The 22,404-nt window shown below is 38.7% G+C and overlaps 1 protein-coding gene across 5 annotated transcripts in view; it reads left to right on the plus strand.

Moving 5' to 3' along the window:
* gtf2e1 (general transcription factor IIE, polypeptide 1, alpha) overlaps positions 1 to 22,404 on the plus strand; it is a 49,548-nt gene that overhangs the window by 18,419 nt on the left and 8,725 nt on the right. For all 5 annotated transcript variants that reach the window (XM_043700985.1, XM_043700983.1, XM_043700988.1 and 2 more), the window contains 2 exons: positions 18,201 to 18,402; positions 20,866 to 21,095. In XM_043700985.1, coding sequence (XP_043556920.1) covers positions 18,201 to 18,402; positions 20,866 to 21,095 — 432 coding nt within the window. The remainder of the gene's footprint in view (positions 1 to 18,200; positions 18,403 to 20,865; positions 21,096 to 22,404) is intronic.

The following is a 22,404-nucleotide window of genomic DNA, read 5'->3' on the forward strand; positions in this document are numbered from 1 at the left end:
CCATTTTAAAGTGTGATGGTGATGTTGACTGAAACTTTTATTGTGAAGTCCAATTTAAAAACTAACCCACAGGGTTTCTTCAGAGTTAATTTTTTTTGTGCTAAAACCAAGGATTCATCACTAATCAGACCGTAGGGTAATGGTTTGCAACATAATTTTTCTTTCTCCCTCTCTCTCCCACTCTTCCTCTCTCCCACTTTCACATCGTCTGCCTGTCTGTGTCTCTGTCTCTATCTCTCTCTCTTTTTCTCTCTCACACAGTGTCAGTGTCTCTCTCTCTCTCTCTCTCTCTCTCACACACACTCTCACATGCTCTCTCTCTCTCACACACACACACACACTCCCTCTCACTCNNNNCTCACTCACACACACTCTCACACACACACACTCCCCACACCTGCTGTCTCACTGACGCATACATGCACACGCATCCATTGTTGCAGAGGGCAAGGAAGATGTTTCAAGGATGTCCTCAAAGTTTCCATGAAAAGGAAATATCCTTAACAATATTAATCTGGTTCCAAGTGGCCACCCAGTCTGGAGAAAAAATATCAGTCATCTCTAATACGCTGGAGACGCCACACACAAGCAATGTAAAATATATGAGGAAACCTGGTTAGAGTCTGTGAGGATCCAGCATGAGACTATTTAGTCACCTTGCTAGATGGAAGAAAGTCATATGCGATCTTGAGGGGGACTGCCTTTGAAGATGATGTACATAGAAAAATAATGTTAATTGTTTGAATTGGTTGACTCGACATTTTATCCATCATGTATGTTTAGTCTGGTTATGAAATAACATTGCTTATGATTTGAATTCAGTGCCTGTAAATGATTGAAAATTACTATGAGATGTATCTCAAATATAGTTCATTCGAATTATTAGACTCTTAATTATACATGACATTCTGCAATTGTAGCAATGTGCCTACTTTTTAAATATTGACCATTCTTTAACTGCAATGTGTTCTTTGGAGCAAAGTAATATTTTTGAGGTATTTGATACAGTATATTAAAATTAAGTGTGAGGGAATGCTAGCTTCCTTAGTGAGGTTATATAGAAAATAAATTATGTTCAGATCCAGATATTGTATACTGAAAAAACCTAGAAGATTGGATGGCGTTTTCCTTGTTCAGGACTTGTTCATGAGAAATATACAGAGATGAAAATCAGTGTTCATAATTCACTCACCACTGCTTTGGGTAGCTCAGAAATAGAGTTGACCCAGAAGAATTGTGCTTAGTCCAGTGTCTGCAGTAGTCCTATCAAAGTCTCATTTTTGCACTAGCCATTTATTGACTTCTCAAGATACAATTAAATATTTTTTTCTGCAAACTACAATTGAAATGATACATTTTGTTTTGAATAGTGGATACCGATGCACAATATTTTGAATTCTTGATGTGGTAATCAATAGAATAATAGAATCCCTACAACGTGGAAGCAAGCCATTCGGCCCATTGAGTCCATACTGCCGCTCCAAAGAGCATCCGACCCAGACCCACCTTATCTCTGTAACTCTGCATTTCCCATGGCTAATCCACCTAACCTGCGCATCCATGGACACTGGGCAGTTTAGTCTGGCAATCAGCCTAACCTGCACATCTTTGGACTATAGGTGGAAATCCGAGGACACAGAAGAAACCCATGCAGACATGGAGGACATGCAAACTCCACAAAGACTGTCACTTGAGGCTTGAATCAAACCAGGTCTGTTGCACTGAGAGGCAGTCATGCTAACAACTGAGCCACCGTGCCACCCTTAAATAATTTAAGCTCATTTCACCTGCCTCAAAGACATAGCAAATCACAACAAAAATAACCTTAATTTAGGAAGGAAACCAATTGGAAAAAGAGAAAAAAATGCTGTTAAAATAAAACATGTTCACTGAAACAGCAACATAAATGAACCTCAATGAAAATAAGAAAGAAAAATGAAGTGGAAAATACAGAACGACACATTAGATGTGGAAAATTCAGGCAGTACACCTCTATTGTAGATGCATTTTTATTTTAAAGCTTAATTTTTGAGTTTCCGTTCCTTGTGCATGGCTTCCTTGGGCAATGTTTCAGTAAGCAAAGAGATGATTAAATGGAATATTACAATGATGGCTTTCAGTTTGTTCTTTTGTTGATTTAAAAAGGAGATTTCTTAGTGCTGTAATTCAGAAGTGGAACTCAGTTTGGACTCATCTCACTTTTCATTCTCTTATTCTTTCTAGAACATTTTGGTTTCTACAGCAGTCTGCTTTGGAAATTGGTGTTACTTTGAATAGCCAATAGAGGGCAATATATCACAGCTGGTTAGAAAGTATTCTGGAATTTCTTGTCAGAACCTACATTAGCAAAATAACTTATGCAGTTACTCAACTAAGTAGAAAATATTTAACTCATTGAATCACTTATCTGCATTCTTGACATTTAACTCATTTATACTTTGAAGAGAGAAATTTTCAGGATTATTAGTGAAGAGGAGGGAATGGGACTAATTCAACAGCTCTTTCATAGACTCCTACAGTCACGATTGAATGATTTTCTTCTGTACTGCATAATTCTATGCACTAACAGATCTTTTGTGGGGGTGTTCAGTGAGTCAGAGGTTTTGTAACAACAGAGATGTTGTGCCTAGTAGTGTTATCAGGGTTCCTCATTTGTCACCATGGGGGTGGCAGTATTGGCATAAAGAATTTTGGTCCCAGCCAATCACAATATATGTCGGTGATTTGGATTTGGGGGCTAACTGTAATGTTTCCAAGCTTGCAATGTTCAAAACCTGATGAGAATGAGAGTTGAGTATGCAAAAGAGGTTTTTGACAGGCGGAGTGAATGGGCATGAGTGTAGCAGGTGAAATTATAATGTGGATAAATGTGAAGGGACATATCTTACTCTCTGTTCTTGTTAATAATCTTCTCTTTCTCCAGTTCACTCTGGCATCTATTACCTCACTCCCAATTCACTTCCCCCAAATACATAGTGATACTCTTGTTAAACGAGAACCAATTGTCCTGGGGAGTGGGCCATTACTTCATTTACAAAGGACAGGCATAGCAGCAGTTTTTATTACATCTTCAAATCAGGGTTATATAAGCATTATGTGGATTAATATGTACAATCTACATGTGACTACATAAAAGATGCAGCACAGAAGTAGACCATTTGCTTCAAATAGCCTTCTTTTATGTTCCACAAGAGACTCCTCCTACCACTCTTCAGATAATTGTTTATTTTTCTGAGCACACACACACACACCCATGGAAAAGCTATAAAAAGAGGCCATTCAACCCATTGTGTCTAAACTGGCTGAGGGGACAAAAGCCTCCCACTTTCCAGCAGCTGATCTTGTACCTTGGAGGTTACAGTTCTTCAGGTACAGATCCAGGTCATTTAAATTCGATGAGCATTTCTACCTCTGCTGATTTGGGCAGCAAATTCCAGATGGCAAAGATCGTCTGAGTGACAGGTTTTCCTTCATGTTTCCTCTAATCCTCCTAATGCTCCCTTCTGTATCTTGCCCTCTGAAGGCAAGCATTCTACATGTTTTTTTTTAACCATCTCAACTACCTGTCCTGCCTCCTTCAAGGACCTGTGGACATGCACTTCAAGGGTCTCACCTCCTTCACCCTTTTTGTTATCCTCGTCTTAATTGTGTATTCCCTGACTTTGTTTGCCCTAACCAAATGCTAACTTCACACTTCTCTGTTCAACCAAATTAAAAATTGCACAACCACAGGTTATAGTCCAACATGTTTATTTGGAAGTACAAGCTTTCTGAGTGCTGCTCATTCAGCAGGTAGCTTGTACTTTCAAATAAATCTGTTGGACTAAAACCTGGTGTTATGTGATTTTTAACTTTGGCACCCCCCACCAGTCCAGCACTGGCACCACCACATCATGTTCAATCAAGCCATTGATATAATTCTGGAGTTGATAGCCATCCTTTTCGCTGTTATCAGTTTTTTTGACATCTGTAAATTTTCCAATCATGCCTCCCACAGTTACGTTTAAGTCCAAATCGTGAACTTGTACAACAAACAGCAAGTAACCCAACACTGAGCCAGTAGAACGCCACTGGAATCTACTCTCCATTCACAAAAACATCCATCAACTGTTACATCAAAGAATTGCAGAAACTGGAGATCTGAAACAAAAACAAAACAAATTGTTGGAGAACCTCATTGGGTCAGGTAGTGGAATCAAAGTTAATGTTTCAAGTCCAGTCATCCTTTTTTCAGAACTGGAAGTAGCTAGCAGAAGATGGTACTATAGCCAATGAGGGCGTGGAGAAAAAAAGCAAGTGGATAAGTGGACATAGAGCCTAGAGGGAGGGAGAAAAGGGTAGGCCAACAAAGGGATTGTGTGTTGTAAGCTAGGGAAGAAGAGAACCTATAGGTGATGATGGGGACTATGAGCAGTTGAAAATGGGTTGGTGTGCTGGAAGCAACCTGTTTCGTGACAGGATCTGGGGTCATAGACGTAGGTAATCGACATGGAAAAAGGTGTTCATGCTCCAATGTTGTTAAATTTGACATTGAGCCCTCAAGGCTGTAAACAAAAGATGAGGTATTGTTCCTCCAGCTTACGCTGAGTTTTGCTGGAGCACTGCCTGGGACAGAAATGTGGGAACACCGGACTGTGTTAAAGTGGCAGGTAACTGGAAGCTTGGGGTCAATTTTATGGACAGAACACAGTGATAGCTGTATAAAACATGTATTTGTGGTTTGTCTCTCCAGTGTTGAGAAAATGAAATTGTCCAGTAGCTCAGTGGTTAGCACTGCTGCCTCATAGCACCAAGAATCCAGGTTCTGACCCAGCGTTTCGGTGACTGGATGAGGTTTACACGTTTTCCCCATGTCTAAGTGAGTTTCTGTTGGATGCTCTGATACCCTCAGAGCTGTGCAGATTAAATGGATTGGTCATGCTAAATTGTCCATCGTGTCCAGGGCTATGGAGGCTAGGTGGGTTAACCATGGTAAATGTAGGGTTACAGGAAAGGTAGTGGTCTGGGTGAGATGCTGTTTGGAGGCTGGGTGCAAACTCAATGGGCTAAATGGCCTCTGTCAACACTAGGGATTCTATTCTAAGCTGAAAATGTGAGTTCTGATTGATTGAAGTGCAGGTAAATTGCTGCTTCACCTGGAAGGTATGTCTAGTGTTCTGGTTGGTGAGGAGGGAGGAGATAAATGAGCAAGTGTTGCACATTCTGTAATTTCATGGGAAAGTGCAGAACCCCACAGCACCTGATAACCCAGCCTGATAACTTAGGCAGATGTCTGCTAGAACAAAAAGTTTCATGTTGTGGAAACCAACAGCATGCAGGGAAATCTGTACTTCTGACTTTCCAAACAAAACCCTTCCACTCATGGAATCTGCTGTAGTCAACGTTTAGGTCATTGCATTATATCTTTAGACAGTAACAGTTAGGTTAGGTTAGATTAGATTAGATTACTTACAATGTGGAAACCGGCCCTTCGGCCCACATCGACCCTCCGAAGAACGACCCACCCAGACCCATTCCCCTACATTTACCCCTTCACCTAACACTACGGGCAGTTTAGCATGGCTCACCTAACACTACGGGCAGTTTAGCATGGCCAATTCACCTAACCTGCACATCTTTGAACTGTGGGAGGAAACTGGAGAACCTGGAGGAAACCCACGCAGACACTGGGAGAATGTGCAAACTCCACACATAAATACTTAGTTAAAAAATCTTGATTCAGTAATGAAATTATGGAAGATTGTCTCTTAACTGTGTCGACGACAGGACTGTAAAATATATATAGAACCAGAGAGATGTACAGCATGGAAACAGACTCTTCGGTCCAACTCGTCCTTGCTGACCAGACATTCCAATCCAATCTAGTCAAACCTGCCAACACACGGCCCATATCCCTCCAAACCCCCCTATTCATATACCCATCCAGATGCCTTTTAAATGTTGCAATTGTACCAGCCTCCACCATTTCCTCTGGCAGCTCATTCCATACACGTACCACCCTCTGCATGAAAAGGTTGCCCTTTAGGTCTCTTTTATTTCTTTCCCCTCTCACCCTAAACCTATACCTTGTAGTTCTGGACTCCCACCACAGGGAAAAGACTTTGTCAATTTATCCTATATATGCCCTCATGATTTTATAAACCTCTATAAGGTCACCCCTCAGCCTCCAATGGCTTGTCAAAAACTATAAGAAAAAGTAAACCACATGCTAATATGAAGTAACTAAAATGAGCACAGAATGTCATGTATTTCTCAATGGTGTTTGAAAATACATGTTCACTAATTTTTATGACAGTAAAATATGACAAATTTTGACAATGACTGTGTTATGGCCTGGCTTTAATGTGAAAATGTTTATCATTTCTGAAATTTATGGGTAATCTTTTTCTTTGCTGTAGCTTAGCCCCACTGCTATAGTGTATTTTTGAAATTTAAGATATGTTTCAGAACTGGACATTTGCACAGGATTATAATTGTCAACATGCAGAGCTCCTAAAAATCACCAAGCTCTGCAAATAAGTGCCGTAATAGTTTTCCCTCCTCTTATTTGGCTGATGATCATCTGTACCTTTCTTTGAACAAATTTTCAAAAGGATAAAGTGGATGAAAACACAGTAGGTAATCTTAACATTTTGATATCATTAGCTACTAATTAGTGCACTTTAACTAACCATGATTTAGTTTAAAACACTGCAAGTCTACCCTCCTGTATGATAAATTTAAATGTCAAATCCATCCGGTACCAGCTGCCACATGAATCGGGAGAAGCTATCTAGGTGGCACAAGGAGACAATTGGTAGGATCATCTCTGGTTATTTCCATTGAAGCATATCTTATGGAGAACGTGGCTGCTGATTTAATTAGATTTCAAGAGATAAGCAATAACTGCAATTTAATTGTCCTTTCTTTCTGAACCTTTTTGTTTGTAAACTGTTCATCCCTATTGTTACCCTTCCTGTCTTCTGCCATCCCCCAGACAAAAGCAACGATATCCTTAATTCCTAGTGGCTGCGTAAAGGATCATGTCAGTTATAGAGTCATAGAGATGTACAGCATGGAAACAGACCCTTCGGTCCAACCCGTTCATGCCGACCAGATATCCCAACCCAGTCTAGTCCCACCTGCCAGCACCTGGCCCATATCCCTCCAAACCCTTCCTATTCATATACCCATCCAGATGCCTTTTGAATGTTTCAATCGTACTAGCCTCCATCACTTCCTCTGGCAGTTCATTCCATACACGTGCCACCCTCTGCGGGAAAAGGTTGCCCCTTAAGTCTGTTTTATATCTTTCCCCTCTCACCCTAAACCTATACCCTCTAGTTCTGGACTTCCCCACGCAGGGAAAATACCTTGTGTACTTGTCCTATCCATGTCCTTTTGATTTTTTGCATTTTAAGAATTTTAGGTTAACCCCAAGGCTTTCCAATAGGATCAGGGTTAACTCTAAGGCTTTCCATAGGTATGTCAGGAATAAAAGAAAGATGAGAGTTAAATTAGGGCCAATCAAGGATAATAGTGGGAAGTTGTGTGTGGAGTCAGAGGAGATAGGGAAAGCACTAAATAAATATTTTTCGACTGTGTTCACTATAGAAAATGAAAATGTTGGCGAGGAAGATACAGAGATACTTGCATTTAGACTAGAAGAGATTGAGGTTCACAAGGAAGAGGTATTAGAAATACTGCAGAGTGTGAAAATAGACAAGTCCCCTGGGCCGGATGGGATCTATCCTAGGATCCTCTGGGAAGCAAGGGAAGGGATTGCCGAGCCTTTGGCACTGATCTTCAAATCATCATTGTCTACAGGAATAGTGCCTCCACAGGAGTGGAGGATAGCAAATGTGGTTCCCTTGTTCAAAAAGGGTAGTAGAGACAACCCTGGTAATTACAGACCAGTGAGTCTCATTTCAGTTGTTGGTAAGGTGTTGGAAAAGGTTATAAAAGATAGGATTTATAACCATCTAGAAAAGAATAATCTGATCAGGGACAGTCAGTACGGTTTTGTGAAGGGTAGGTCATGCCTAACGAATCTTATTGAGTTTTTTGACAAAGTGACCAAACAGGTAGATGAGAGTAAACGGTTGATGTGGTCTATATGGATTTCAGCAAGGCGTTCGATAAGATTCCCCACAGTAGGCTATTATACAAAATGCGGAGGAATGGGATTGTGGGAGACATATCAGTTTGGATCAGTAATTGGCTTGCTGAAAAAAAACAGAGGGTTGTAGTTGATGGAACACGTTCATCTTCGTGTCCAGTTACTAGTGGCGTACCGCAAGGGTAGGTGTTGGATCCACTGCTGTTCGTCATTTTTATAAATGACCAGGATGAGGGCTTAGAAGGGTGGGTTAGTAAATTTGCGGACGACACTAAGGTCGGTAGAGTTGTGAATAGTGACGAAGGATGTAGTAGGGTTGCAGAGAGACATAGATAGGATGCAGAGCTGGGCTGAGAGGTGGCAAATGGAGTTTAATGTGGACAAGTGTGAGGTGATACACTTTGGACGGAGTAATTGGAATACAAAGTACTGGGCTAATGGTAAGATTCTTGGGAGTGCAGATGAGCAGAGAGATCTCGGTGTCCATGTACACAGATCCCTGAAAGTTGCCACCCAGACTGACAGGGTTGTTAAGAAGGCGTACAGTGTTTTGGCCTTTATTAATAGAGAGATTGAGTTCCGGAACCAGGAGGTTATGCTGCAGCTGTACAAAGCTCTGGTGCGGCCGCACTTGGAGTATTGCGTGCAGTTCTGGTCACCGCATTATAAGAAGGATGTGGAAGCTTTGGAAAGGGTGCAGAGGAGATTTACTAGGATGTTGCATGGTATGGAAGGACTGTCTTATGAGGAAAGGCTGAGGGCCTTGAGGCTGTTCGCATTAGAGAGAAGAAGGTTGAGAGGTGACTTTATAGGGACAAATAAGATAATCAGAGGGTTAGATAGGGTGGACAGGGAGAGCCTTTTTCCAAGTATGGGGACGGCAAACACGAGGGGACACAACTTTAAAATGAGGGGAGAAGTATAAGACAGATGTCAGACGTAGTATCTTTACTCAGAGTAGTAAGGGTATGGAATGCGTTGCCTGCAACGGTAGTAGATTCGTCAAGTTTAAGTGCATTTAAGTCATCATTGGACAGGGCATATGTACGTACATGGAATAGTGTGGGTAGGATGGGCTTCAGATTAGTATGACAGGGCGGCGCAACATCGAGGGCCGAAGGGCATGGACTGCGCTGTTATGTTCTATGTTCTAAACAAACTAAAGTTAACATCAATTAAATATTATTTAAGTTTTCATACAATAAACTACAGAAAAGTAGTTGATTGATGACTATATGCATCCAAAAACCCCATGTGATGGCTATAGATTACGCTGTACTCTCATTAGGAATGTATGCTCATATATGAAATATTCCATGCTTCTTGAAGCTGTTCTCCCTCTTCCACCAGACTGAATCTTCCAGTGTCCTTTCTGGAGGGAGGCGGGGGTGTGTGGCAAAGCCTATTCAATCTTCTGAACACTGTCAAACTTAAAATGGTTCAAAAAAGATTTACAAAGATGTTGCCAGGGTTGGAGGATCTGAGCTACAGGGAGAGGCTGAACAGGCTGGGCCTGTTTTCCCTGGAGCGTCGGAGGCTGAGGGGTGACCTTATAGAGGTTTACAAAATTATGAAGGGCATGGATAGGGTAAATAGGCAAAGTCTTTTCCCTGGGGTGGGGGAGTCCAGAACTAGAGGGCATAGGTTTAGGGTGAGAGGGGAAAGATATAAAAGAGACCTAAGGGGCAACCTTTTCACGCAGAGGGTGAAAGAGAAAGTGGTGAAGGCTGGTACAATTGCAATGTTTAAGAGGCATTTGGATGGGTATATGAATAGGGGGATTTGGAGGGATATGGGCCGGGTGCTGGCAGGTGGGACTAGATTGGAATATCTGGTCGGTATGGACGGGTTGGACCGAAAGATCTGTTTCCATGCTGTACATCCCTATGACTCTATGAAATAGATTTCAGTAGCAAGTAATTTTCTGGCAACTCCTTGTTCTTGAAATTCTCGTAAGACTCATCTTTTCAAACGGGGAATCTAGCCACACCAGAATTTCGTTTAATAGTTAAGTATAATTCATAAGAGTTAAAGGGATTAAAGAGTGTGGGGAGAAAGCTGGAATAGTGTACTGGTAGATAATTAACCACAACCATATTGAATGAAGGAGCGGGCTCTAAGGACCTCTCCTATTTTCTAGATTTGGAGGTGTTGAACTGGGGTGTACAAAGTTTAAAAATCTCACAACATCAGGTTATAGTCCAACAGGTTTATTTAGAAGCACTGGCTTTTGGAGCGCTGTTCCTTCATCAGGTGGTTGTGTCCTACTTTCTATGTTTCTATGTACAGCATTATGTAATTGAGCAGACACACTTGGAGTCTGAACAACCTTCTTGCTTATTGATCAAGAATGTAGACCTTCAGAGCCCCTTAGGAATATCTGAAATGATTTCCACAGTTGGGCTTCACCTAAGCCTGAAAGTATTTTTCCCCTCTCTTGCAGTAATTCCATAAACAGACCAGAAACTAGTTTTGTAAGTCTGAAGAGTAGGAGGGAAGCTCTAATTAACCTTTTCATTATATTGACCTGTCCCACACAGTCCTATTAATGTTTAAATTGAATCGTTAATCTTTCATAATGCTTTTGCATATTATTTACCCCGGCACATTAGACTGTCTGTTTGTAAAGGGATAAGCAACTGTTACACGTATTCCATTACTACAAATATTCCTTTTTTCAAAATTTTGCCCATATCTTTGCCCACTTCATGCAGACTTTCAAATCTAGTTTGTGTGCAAGAGTCTTGCAGTCTTACTGAACTGTTTGTCCTATTGATGGAATAGTAGCTCTACTTGGATTATTTGGTTCCGTTTGCTATTTTCCTGGCAATCCTGACATTTCAGTATCCATGTGGCGCATACTGGTTCTGAGATGCCATGACATGCTGGTGTAATCATACTGTCCAATTGGATATTGAATAACACACTGTCGCAATACAAAAAAAATCCCTTTAATGCTTCATCTTGATACATGTAAATTATCACCTTAGTGAAAGGGTGTTAAAACAAAGCCTTGGCTGACTATGAATAAAGTATCCAGGCAAATATGTCCAAGTTATAGAACCTTGCATTTCTGAAGGAACCAGCATTTTAGCAGAATAGCTAAATACCTCATGTTCAAACAGTTCCATTCCTCTTAATTTAGCTGGTTCCTTTTAAATGTTACAATTGAATTTACTAGCATTACCTTATCAGAGAATGTATTCCAAATTGGAGTACCTAATGTAATAGCATTTATTCTCCCACCTCTAGTTCTTGATAATTGCTTTAATTTTGTATCATCTACTTGCTGACCTCAGAATTGAATCCTTGCATCTAATTGGTAGGCAAGTGCTGACTGTGAATGTCAGCAAGCTGCCAAAAAAATCACATATTTTGAAGCTACACTGAAAAATTAAGGTTTCTGTTTCTGTTCGGGAACATGTGATAGGCAATATTCGGTAATTTGTTACTTGCTCTGTGTGTGTACTCTGTAGAGTAAATAAATTTAGAAGGTGATAAAACATACCCCTGTTGCTGATGCGACAGCCATTCTGCATTTAGAAATTGCTTATTTGTCTGCACTTGCTCTGCAGTAACAACAGACCAGTAAAATCTAATTTTCTATCTGAGCTGATGTCATTGATTCCTTACCATTCACAAGTATTTGAAAATGCAGCAGAGCTCAGCTGAAATGCTTGAGATTGAACACCCAGGTATTAGACTTGAGCTCTAGAACTTATTGAAATAATTGTTACCTTGTTTTGTTTATGGCATGTTGAATAAATTTGTTTAATAATAATAACTAAAATGTTCTAATTATGTGGCATTAAAATGTTATGGAGCAGTTCTTCATTTGCTGAAACTGAACATCCCTATTTATCATTTAAACATAGCAGCCTTTCTAAAATCAAATAGCACATCTTTTTGGTTTTCTCCATTCCTTTGCCAAATGAGAGTACATAGTTCTACACAAAGTTATATTTTTTATTTACAGTTGTACTGGAGCCCGATTCAGGTTACATCAAACTTGTCTAAATTCAATTTCTGCAATTTTGCATTGTATTTTGTGATTGAATTGGAATCTGTCACCATATCCACGTGAGCAGAGAGTCTTGTGGTTTCATGGTAATATTCCTACCTCTGAACCAGAAGGTCTGAGTTCAGTCTCACCTGCTAGAGATGTCATAACCTATCCAAACTCGTTGATTAAGCAAAATATGGTGCCCACACAACACAACTCCCAGCAAGAAGCATGAATTTGGAAGCTGAATTTCTTGACCAACATCATCTTAGCTCTTCATACAAAGATCCTTTACGTTAATGATACTAAATCACTACAGAGAGGCAGGACAAAATAAAGGATGACTGTTCTAGGTTCATCCATCAATCCCTGGCAATGATGAGTGTTTTATGTATTTTCTAATCAATCTGTTTCATCTATTTTCTAATCAAGCAGCAGGTGGGACCTAAACTTAGGGATAAGGACACTACCACAGTGCTACAAGATCTGTCAATAGGATGAGTTTATTAGAGGCTATATTACTGATTTATATCAGTGCATAACATGATATGTATAGTTATATATTTTCTGATCAATGTGTTCAGAGATATTTAGACACTCTTCTGGAATAGATGAGACCCACACCTTCTGACCCAGAGATAGTGATACTACTACTGCTATACAAGAACCCTAGGACAAGTTTTTAAATATTTTTAATCTACCTGTTCAATCAAATTATGACACACCTTTGGACTGGGTTCAAGTTCTCAGGCCTTTCAGCTTAGAGATAGGGACACTATCACTGTGCCTCAAGAACCACACATAGAATGAGTGTTTTAGAAATTTTCTAATGTTGATATACATCTCTGGACTATGTGGAATTGAATCTGGACCTCTGGCTCAGAGGTAGGGATATTATCAATATTCCACGAGTTCATACTGTATCTATTTATATTCAAAAATGCTCTTACACACAACTAAAGGGCTTCTTTCCCATCACTAAACTACATGTAGTACTTTTTATCTATTATCCACCAGCCCAAATCACTGGTGTTTCCAATTGATCAATTTACATGCAAAGCCTGATAAGGGCTTAGAACAACATTCTATTTACAAATGTTGTCTGCATAATTGTAGCTCTACACAGGTTCAGAGTGGTACTTCTCAACTCTTTTAAAAAATTAAACTATCCAGTCATGTCATTATCTACCTCTGAAGTTGGTGGGACTTAAACTTGGGTGTCTTGGCTCAGCAGTAATGACTCTATCTCTGTGCCACAAGAGCCCATGATGAGAGTTTTATAATCTCTAACCAGCCTGTTCAGAGATGTTATTAGACACTTTTGGAGCAGATAGGACTTGAACCCAGACCTCCTGGGTATTTTCCAATCAGCTTCTCCAAAGTTGTTATGTCTTAAAAACTATTTTCTAATCAACCTGTTCAGAGATGTTATTACACCCCTCTGGAACAGGTGAACCTTGAACCCAGGTCTTCTGGCTACCACTGTATCACAAGAGTCCCCAAGCTGAGTGTTTTAGATGTTTAATGGAAGCAGCTGAGATCCTTTTTCTTGACATAGGCAAAGCTGCCTTGAAGTATCCAAGGTTTTGAGGTGTACTCTTTCCATTTTCCCAGAAGTTGGGATTGCTAGAAATTTCATTTTAAGGACACCAGTTGGCATTTTTAAGGGATTCTACCTCCATTAGTTAATATTGAACATTTCAATGTTCTCTGAAAATTTTATTATTATATTTGAGAGACTGAAATAGGCTAATGCTGATTTGTCCAAAATGTATGTCACTGATGTGCAGCACCAAGACCATACTAGAGAGGAGAAAACTCTCACCTCACCACTTTCCTAATATCAAACAGCCAGACTGACACTCACATGCACAGCATGACCTGTCATAAGCTTGAGTAGCAATAATATTGTTTTAATAAGCAAGATACATGGAACGGTTGATCAGATTTTCAATACTGATGGGGCTGGAAACAAAGAAAACTGGCTGAACATGGAATCCAAAATGAGACTAAAACTCTTAAGCTTGGAACTAGAAACCACCCCATTGTTTCTCTTAGGAAGAATATTCTTCTCACTAATTGCAGCGAGACAATTTTGTGGTGACAAGTGGATGTAGTAGGACTTGTAGGTGGTCCAGAGGATTTTCTGCCCTATGTTGTCTGCAGACAAAAGCTTTAAGACTCATTAATGTTGAGCACTAAAGTACTGACCCTCTGTTGCTAAAAATATCAAACGCCCCTATCCGCTGGTATTCTTTCAAATTGTCCTGGTGAATGTATGTTGAAAATGATGAAAAGCTTTGATGAAACATTTTTTTCAGCAATACTTGAAAGTACTGTTACTGGATCTTGTGAAATTCAAGTTTCGTTTGCACTTAAATTTGCTAGCTGAGTGTGTTGTATTGAATCCATTATCTAAATGGAATGTATATGCATATCACATTGTGCTTGTGTATAAGCATGTTCAATGCAAGCTGATAGGTATTTCAGATTCTTATTATTTTAGAGATACTGTTAGATTTGTAGCTTAATGCAGTTTATTCTTTATGCTGAGACTCTCCAGATGGGAAAGAAGCAGGATTCTCGGCAGTCTGGGTTGCATGTCTTGGGGTTTGTACCATCTGTTTTCCGTCCCTCTCACTTTGTTATGCACATGAGAAGGACTGATGCTTTCATTCCTGCGGAGAGCAGCATCAAGGGGAGCTCTAGTACGTGCAGTGTCTTTATTTGACAAATTCTGGCTCTGTCCTAAAATAAATGAAAGACAGATGGCAAAGTGTATAACTCACATCCTGACAGACTAATGTGACCTGTTATCTGCTGGTCTTAAGTATAATGTTATACATTCTAAGAGCTTTAAAAGGCTGATTGAGAAAAATATTCTATTTTTCCTCTTAACTGAAAGCCATTTTCAGCTTTCACCATGAATGTATTATTTCCATCCTGCTTTGTAGTTTCACTGCACTTCATGTCAATGTGCAAAAAGCTGCTGTTTTGTATTGTTTTGTTTTCCACATTTAAGTTCTCCAGAAATTTGCTAATAAATTTGGTAGTGCTGAAATTGTTTACTTCAATGATGATCAAGTCAACAAAAAGTTCTGTTCACTGCCAACAGCTAATTAATATTATAATTACACAATTTGGATATATTTCAGTAGATGCAGTATTTCTCAATAACTGTATCTGCTCTGATTCATGTGACAAGAGGAATGTAAATGTTTCATCAATAGACCACAATATTATTCTAGAATATGGGAAAATAAGATGAACAAAGTTTCCTATTTTTCTGTGTCCTCTCGCAGTCCTTCTTGAGACTGCAGTTGAGGATTCAATAAACCCACAAACATAGAGGAGAATAACTGTGTTTACGTTGCCTGTCTAGCAATGGCTTAATTTTAAAATTCTGATCTCTCTTTATAAATCTGTCCACAATGTTGCCCCTCCCTAGTTCAGTAAATGTCCAACTCCACATTTCTCTGAGATATCTGCACTCTTCTAGTTCTTGCTATGGAATATCTTGCTTTCTCCAATATTAGCAGCTCGGTCTTTGCTCCGTAGGTCTTAAGGTCTGGAATCGCATCTCTTAAACCTCTCCATTTTGCTTCCTTACTTTTAGATATTTCTTAGGACCTACCTTTTTTTACCCCTCTAGGTGAAGATTGAACTTGTGGCCTCCATATTCCATACACATCTAAACTGTTCAGACACATGCAGATCTGTAATAGTTGTACTTGAACCCAAGTGTCCTGGCCCAGAGGTAGGAATGCAACAACTATGTCACAAGAGCTCTCAAGAACTTACCTGTTTGACTAAGCTTTTGACCATGCCTTTATGTTACCTTTTGAGGCTATTTTGCATTGCTTTATAATGTTGAACTGAAGTGTATTGTGATTTATGCTTATTTATCAAGTTTAAACATAGATTTTTTTTTTACTTGCTCTAGTGTTACACTCCAGTAAGAGGTGGGGAGAGGGATGTTTTGTACATTCAAGATTGTGAGTAGCAACATCTGACTGTAGAGCCACATCCTAAATTTTAGGTACACCTTGAGCAGTAACCAAGGTTTTTAAACCTTTGAAACTTTGATCGTCACCTCCACACCCCCTTTCTCCCTCCACTGATGTTTCAATCAGTGGCTGGTAACTCTAATAGGCCTGAAATGGACTGTTGTGTGACAAAGCCCAACAGTACCAGCTGCTAGAAGACTTTACACGAGTATATCCTATAGTGGCACATACAACAATTAAAACGACATGTGTTTTAAAAATTCAAGAGTATACAAATAGTCACTTACTAGTATGGAATTTGAGCATTGCTGAAAAAAGTCATGTTCTGTTGAAGCTTTCGTCATGCACGTGTCAGGACGGGTTGAGGTGTTGCCATAGAAAATGCACCAGTTAATGATAGCTGACAGTTAATTGCTAAATTTAAAAAAAGTAAACAGGGCAGGTTGACTCTGGTTAAGATATTTCCTTGAAATGAATGAGAATACATATCACCTATTTTGTTGACTTGAAACAGATGAAATGGATATACAGTGCATCATCTTTCTCACTGCAGAGAACAGGATATCTAGTACTAATATGTCTCTTAGAGTCATAGAGATTCACAGTACGGAAACAGACCTTTTGGTCCAACTTGTCCATGCATACCGACCATCCTAACCTTATCTAATCCCATTTGCTAGCCCCTGGCCAATATCCCTATGAAACCTTCCTATTCATATATTCATCCAGATGCCTTTTAAATGCTGTAATTGTACCAGTCTCCACCACTTTCTCTGGCAGCTCATTCCATAAAAGTGCCATTGTTTTGACCTTTTTTCTTCCAAGTTCCAAAACAATGTAACAACATATAAAATAGTAATTGCTGCTCATAGAATTCGAGGAAATCGTCTCCAACTCTGAAAATACCTCAAAAAGGAGAAGCTCTTACAGCCTCAATTTTTTCCTGTTCTCCATCTTGGAATACCCAGAATCCAATTTCTTGCTTTATTAAGCATCTTTATTGAGCGTCCAATTTATGCAAGTGTGACAATGTGAGCCCACTGACAATTCTGTATTGGTTGTCAGCATAATTCTTCTCTCATTCCAGATTATGTCACAAATGTTCTCTAATAACATTCTAAGCAAAGTCTCCTCTCTTAAAGTTCTAAGAATTGGAACCCCATCTCTTGCACTGTGGTGTAGCCATCTTCCTGTTCCTACTCTTGCTAGTGCATGTCACTGGCAGTAAGCTAGTGATTACTAACATTGGGGTCCTAATTTTTAAGTTCCAGTGTAGATTCTGAAAGTTTGACTGTCGATCCTCAATTGCTGTCCTCTGTACCGACATGTTCTACAACTTCTAGCTCACTCCTTTCCTCCTGCAGCATATTCTATATCCTCTTCATGATATCATTTATTCTCGCACCAGGAAAGCAACACACATACTGGAGTCAGCCTGACTATGACAGCTACATTTCTAATCTTTGTAGTTGTTTTCTGTTGAATTCTTTGACCTTTGGTTGCATGGTTTAAACTGCAATCCTTCAACATGTCATCATTCCTTCACAGCAGTCTCCAGTATTGAGAAACTATTGAATGTGGCATACACATCAAATACTTCTGTATTGCTTGTTTCTTCCTGAGCTTGCAGATTATCTTTTTGGAAATAATGGAATTATTATGGAAGAAAATCAGCTAAAACCTTAGTTGCAGTTATAAAGAAGTCAAACATTAAGTAAAAGCAAGGAAAGCAGTATGAAAAAGAGGAAACTGCAGGATTTAGTTTTTGAGTAATTAGCCATCTATATTTTTATGGCTTTCAAAAGAAGAACCACTCATGTAGCACACCTCAACTCTTGATGCCTTCAAGACTGCTGACTTGATATCATTATGTGTGTCCTGACTCTCCTGATTTATTTGTAACATCATGTTCTCTTGATCTGTGAACAATGTCACTGGATCCACTGTTTCCCATTGAACTTCAGCATAATTATCAGAAGCAGAAAAACAAGTGGTACAGAAATTTTTAGAGTTAAATTTTTAATAATTCGCTGACATCATGGCATTCATAATGTGGTGAATGTTAATAGCAAATTCTTTTCTGTCCTTGTAGGAACATTCCGATGCACCTTCTGTCACACTGAGGTGGAAGAGGATGAATCTGCATTACCAAAGAAGGATGCCAGAACACTGTTGGCAAGATTTAATGAACAGATTGAACCAATCTATGCTCTACTGCGAGAAACTGAAGATATTAATTTGGCCTATGAAATCCTGGAGCCAGAACCAACAGAAATTCCATCACTTCGGGCAAGGTTAGCTTGGGATTTAAATTTTCTTTATAGTTTTATTTTATCAAAATAAAAGTGATTTATAAATCTTGTAAAGGTTGAACTTTAAGCAGCTTTTACTTATGAAGGCTGTACTTTAGACTCATCTCCCCACATAATCAGACTCTCTGTACTATAAATCTATTATATTCATAGCACAGTATATGAATATCATTAGGTTAAAAATGAGGAAAGTAATTCAGCTGAAAGTGCGTATATAAGACTGACTTTAGTGGCTATCATCATCATCCTGGTTTAGTATTTATTTTTAAATTATATATTAATTTTTATTTGAATGTTTCAGTATGTTCAAAGCGCTAGGTGAAAAAATTTTTAAATAGAATCTTGTGTTTAGTCACTTTAATTTGGTTAGTTCTGGGTTGAAATTCCATTCCAGGGTTTAACACACACCAGTGCTAAAATTCCAGTGCAGTTTTGAGATAGTGCTGCATTACTAGAGGTGCCATCTTTCAGGTAAAGTGTTAACCTGAGGCCTCATCAGTCTGTTCTGGTATAAAAGATCCCATGGAGGTATTTCGAGTAAGAGCATGGGAGTTGTCCCTGGTGTTCTGACCCATATTCAAAAGCATATTAGCTGTTCATTAATACATATCTGTTTGTATGGATTTGCTGTGTGCAAAGGACTGAAGAAATGCTTACAAAAGTGATCACTGTTTAAAATACTTCATTGACTGTAAGTTATTTGAGACCTCCAGTGGTCATGAAAAGTGCTATACAAATGCAATTGTTTCTTTCTTTGATTATATAGGCTGATAAGTTTTATCTAATCATTTCATGACACCTAGTTATGTAAATAATGTGTCTTTGAGTTCTTGTCTGCCAGCTATCAAAAAATGAAAAAAAAAAGACCATTTGGCCCATCAAATCTAGTGTGAACTTTATGCTTTGCACACAATTTGCTTCAGTTCATAGTGCAGACAAGTCTGTCAGAGTACAGTGTAGATATGAGACATCTGTAGAAACTTAAAACTATTATAGTAATGCTATGTACTCCCTTCCTGACAGCGCTGAGTCTACCACTTGCAGCACTTCAAGAAGGTGGCTTACTACGACCTTTTCATGGGAAATTCTGGCCTTGCCAGTGAGGCAGACATTCCCATAAAAGAATTGAATTGAAAATTGGGATTTTTTTTAACAGTTCAATATGAAGTAGTTATGAGTTATATTTTGCTTGATGTTGCTTTTGTAAATCATCATATTTTATTTGTTCTGTTTCAACTTGAAGAACATCTACTTACCACTTTCCTTCATTTTCTTAAAAATCATTTTTCTGTTGATTTTGATTTTGTCAATCACTGCATTAGTTGCCTTTATAGATTTTCAAGTTAAGATTTGGAAAGCAACCTAATTTGCTTTCTTCAATCTACCCAGCATTTTCATCCCTCTGTAAGAGATTATCATCTTCTCAAAATTGTCCAACCAAAGATTTGTGGAAGTTCTGTAAAATCTTTTATCTTGTTGATCTGCTCATTGCAAAAATTTGAATGTTTTATAAACCTAAGGCAGATATGTTCCAGGTATATAATATTTTGTATTTCAATATGTCTTCAGTATCTTATGTTTCTGAAGTTTTAGCAGGTCTTTTGCATTTCACAATTTCACATTACCTATTATCATATCTAATTCTATATATTCCCTTCACCTTAACTTTCTCTCTTGTATTCCACTGTGTAAGCTTTTAGCACTTCTGTTAATCAATCTATTTATTCATATTTCCCCCTTTCCCTAAATGTCCATTGTTCTTCTTTGTGCCATTTATTTATTGGCTTGGCTTAATGAATAGCATACTTAACCCTGAATCAAGAAGCCACAGTTCACATTTCACTCGAGAGTTCAAGAGTTGAACGTGTAATATGAATTATTCTTCTAACCTTTCATTAAAATATTATGGGGACTTTTCTTCCAATTTGATCAGGAAAGTATAAGAATCCACAAGAGTTTTTAACCAAAAGAGGAAAAATATTCAGGTTTTATCTGATTTTTGGTAATTTAGTTGAAAACCTGTATGTATTATCAATATTAATTCTAATGAATCATGTGCAACTGAAGCACATGCATTTCCCTTAACTTAATCACTGTTAAGGCCGTCAGAACAGCAGTATAATTCAAATCCAGATAAAAATAAATGCAATTTAAATTTTTTCTTTAATCAGTTCATGATTGAACGCATAAAGTGAAAATGAGCAGAAGTCAGAAAATAGCCTGATTGTTAAAGGCATGCATTTTTCAGCAAGAACTGTTTAAAATTTCTATATATGGAGTCTTTTTTTCTAGGCTCAATTTCTTCAACATGAAACTAATAAATGTGGACACAGGTGCAGCAGCATAACATGTTTTTCCATTTGTTTTTCATTCTTTGTTTATACATTTCCTTGGACTGTTTGTTGTATATTTATAATTGGTAATATTTACTGACTTTCTTTTCAGTCAACGAGCACTTGGTGCTGGCAGTGGAGCTACACACCTTCAAAAAGAATCATGGGCAAACAAAGGACCTACATATGAGGATCTCTACACTCAAAATGTCATCATTAATATGGAAGAACATGATGCTCAGCATAAAATTGTATCTGATAGCAAGCCAGCTAAAGAGAGACCAATCTGGATGAGGGAGAGCACTGTCCGAGGAAGCTTTAAAGATTTAGAAGAAGTGGAAGGTGAGATATCTGTTTGACTTTGTCTTTTCTTCTGATTTGTTTGAAAATTTATCAGTGAGTACTGACTGTACTGAAGCATGGAATTTGGCTTGTTTTAGCTGTTCAGTGTAAAGATTACGCTTTGTTAGCCAATTCTTTTAAACTTCTGTATTAATTTTTAAAGATATTTTTCAAAAAGTATATAAGTTATTCGAAGCTAATTCAGTATTGTGTTACAAAAGTTAATGACAAATAGGAATCCAGCAGCTTTGTTTATAATTATAGTCATTCATTGGATAAAACATAAAAGAGAAAATGCTGGAAAATCTCAGCAAGTCTGGCAGTATCTGTAAGGAGAGAAAGAGCTGACGTTTCAAGTCTAACTGACCCTTTGTCAAAGCTTTGACAAAGGGTCAGTTAGACTCAAAACGTCAGCTCTTTTCTCTCCCTACAGATGCTGCCAGACTTGCTGAGATTTTCCAGCATTTTCTCTTTTTTGGTTTCAGATTCCAGCATCCGCAGTAATTTGCTTTTATCCATTGGATAAAACATAATGGCCTGGAAAATGGTGTTCCATAGATTGTGCTGTTTTATGTAGTGAAGTCAAGCATGGCTCAGTGCTGGCACTCCTGTCTCTTTATCAGAGGTTGAGAGTTCAAGGCTCATGCTCTAGTGCAGTACTGAGACAGCGCTACACCATCAGAGTATTGCTTTTGAAATCCCTGACGTGTCAGAGGCTGAGGGGTGACCTTACAGGTTTATAAATCATGAGGGACATGGATAGGGTAAATAGACAAGGTTTTTTCCCTGAGGTGGGGGGAGGACATAGGTTTAGGATGAGGGGGAAAGATTTAAAAGGGACCAAAGAGGCGACTATCTACGCAAAGGATGGTGCATATATGAAATGAGCCACTAGTGGAAATGGTGAAAGCTGGTACAATTGCAATTTTTAAAAGGCACCTGGATGTGTATATGAATAGGACGGGTTTAGAGGGATATGGGCTACTTGCTGGCAAATGGGACAAGATTCATGTAGGATATCTGGTCGGCATGGACGAGTTAGACCAAAGGGTCGGTTTCCTTGCTGTATGTCTCCGTGGCTCAATGTGGCAAAATTTTCAACACAAGGAAAATACTTTGTGCAATTAACTGCTGCATTTCCTACATTATAACAGTTATCACAGAGATTGATGGAGTGCTCTGTATCTCACTCTAATCCCGCTACTCTAAAGGCCTCAATGTATGTTTAATTGTTTTGCTCGATTCCTGTTATGGTGAATCATCTGCTTTCTTTAAACTTAGAATGAAAAAGTTCATCAACCATTTAAAA

This window comes from Chiloscyllium plagiosum, chromosome 12 (assembly GCF_004010195.1).
Source record: "Chiloscyllium plagiosum isolate BGI_BamShark_2017 chromosome 12, ASM401019v2, whole genome shotgun sequence".
Lineage (NCBI taxonomy): Eukaryota > Metazoa > Chordata > Chondrichthyes > Orectolobiformes > Hemiscylliidae > Chiloscyllium > Chiloscyllium plagiosum.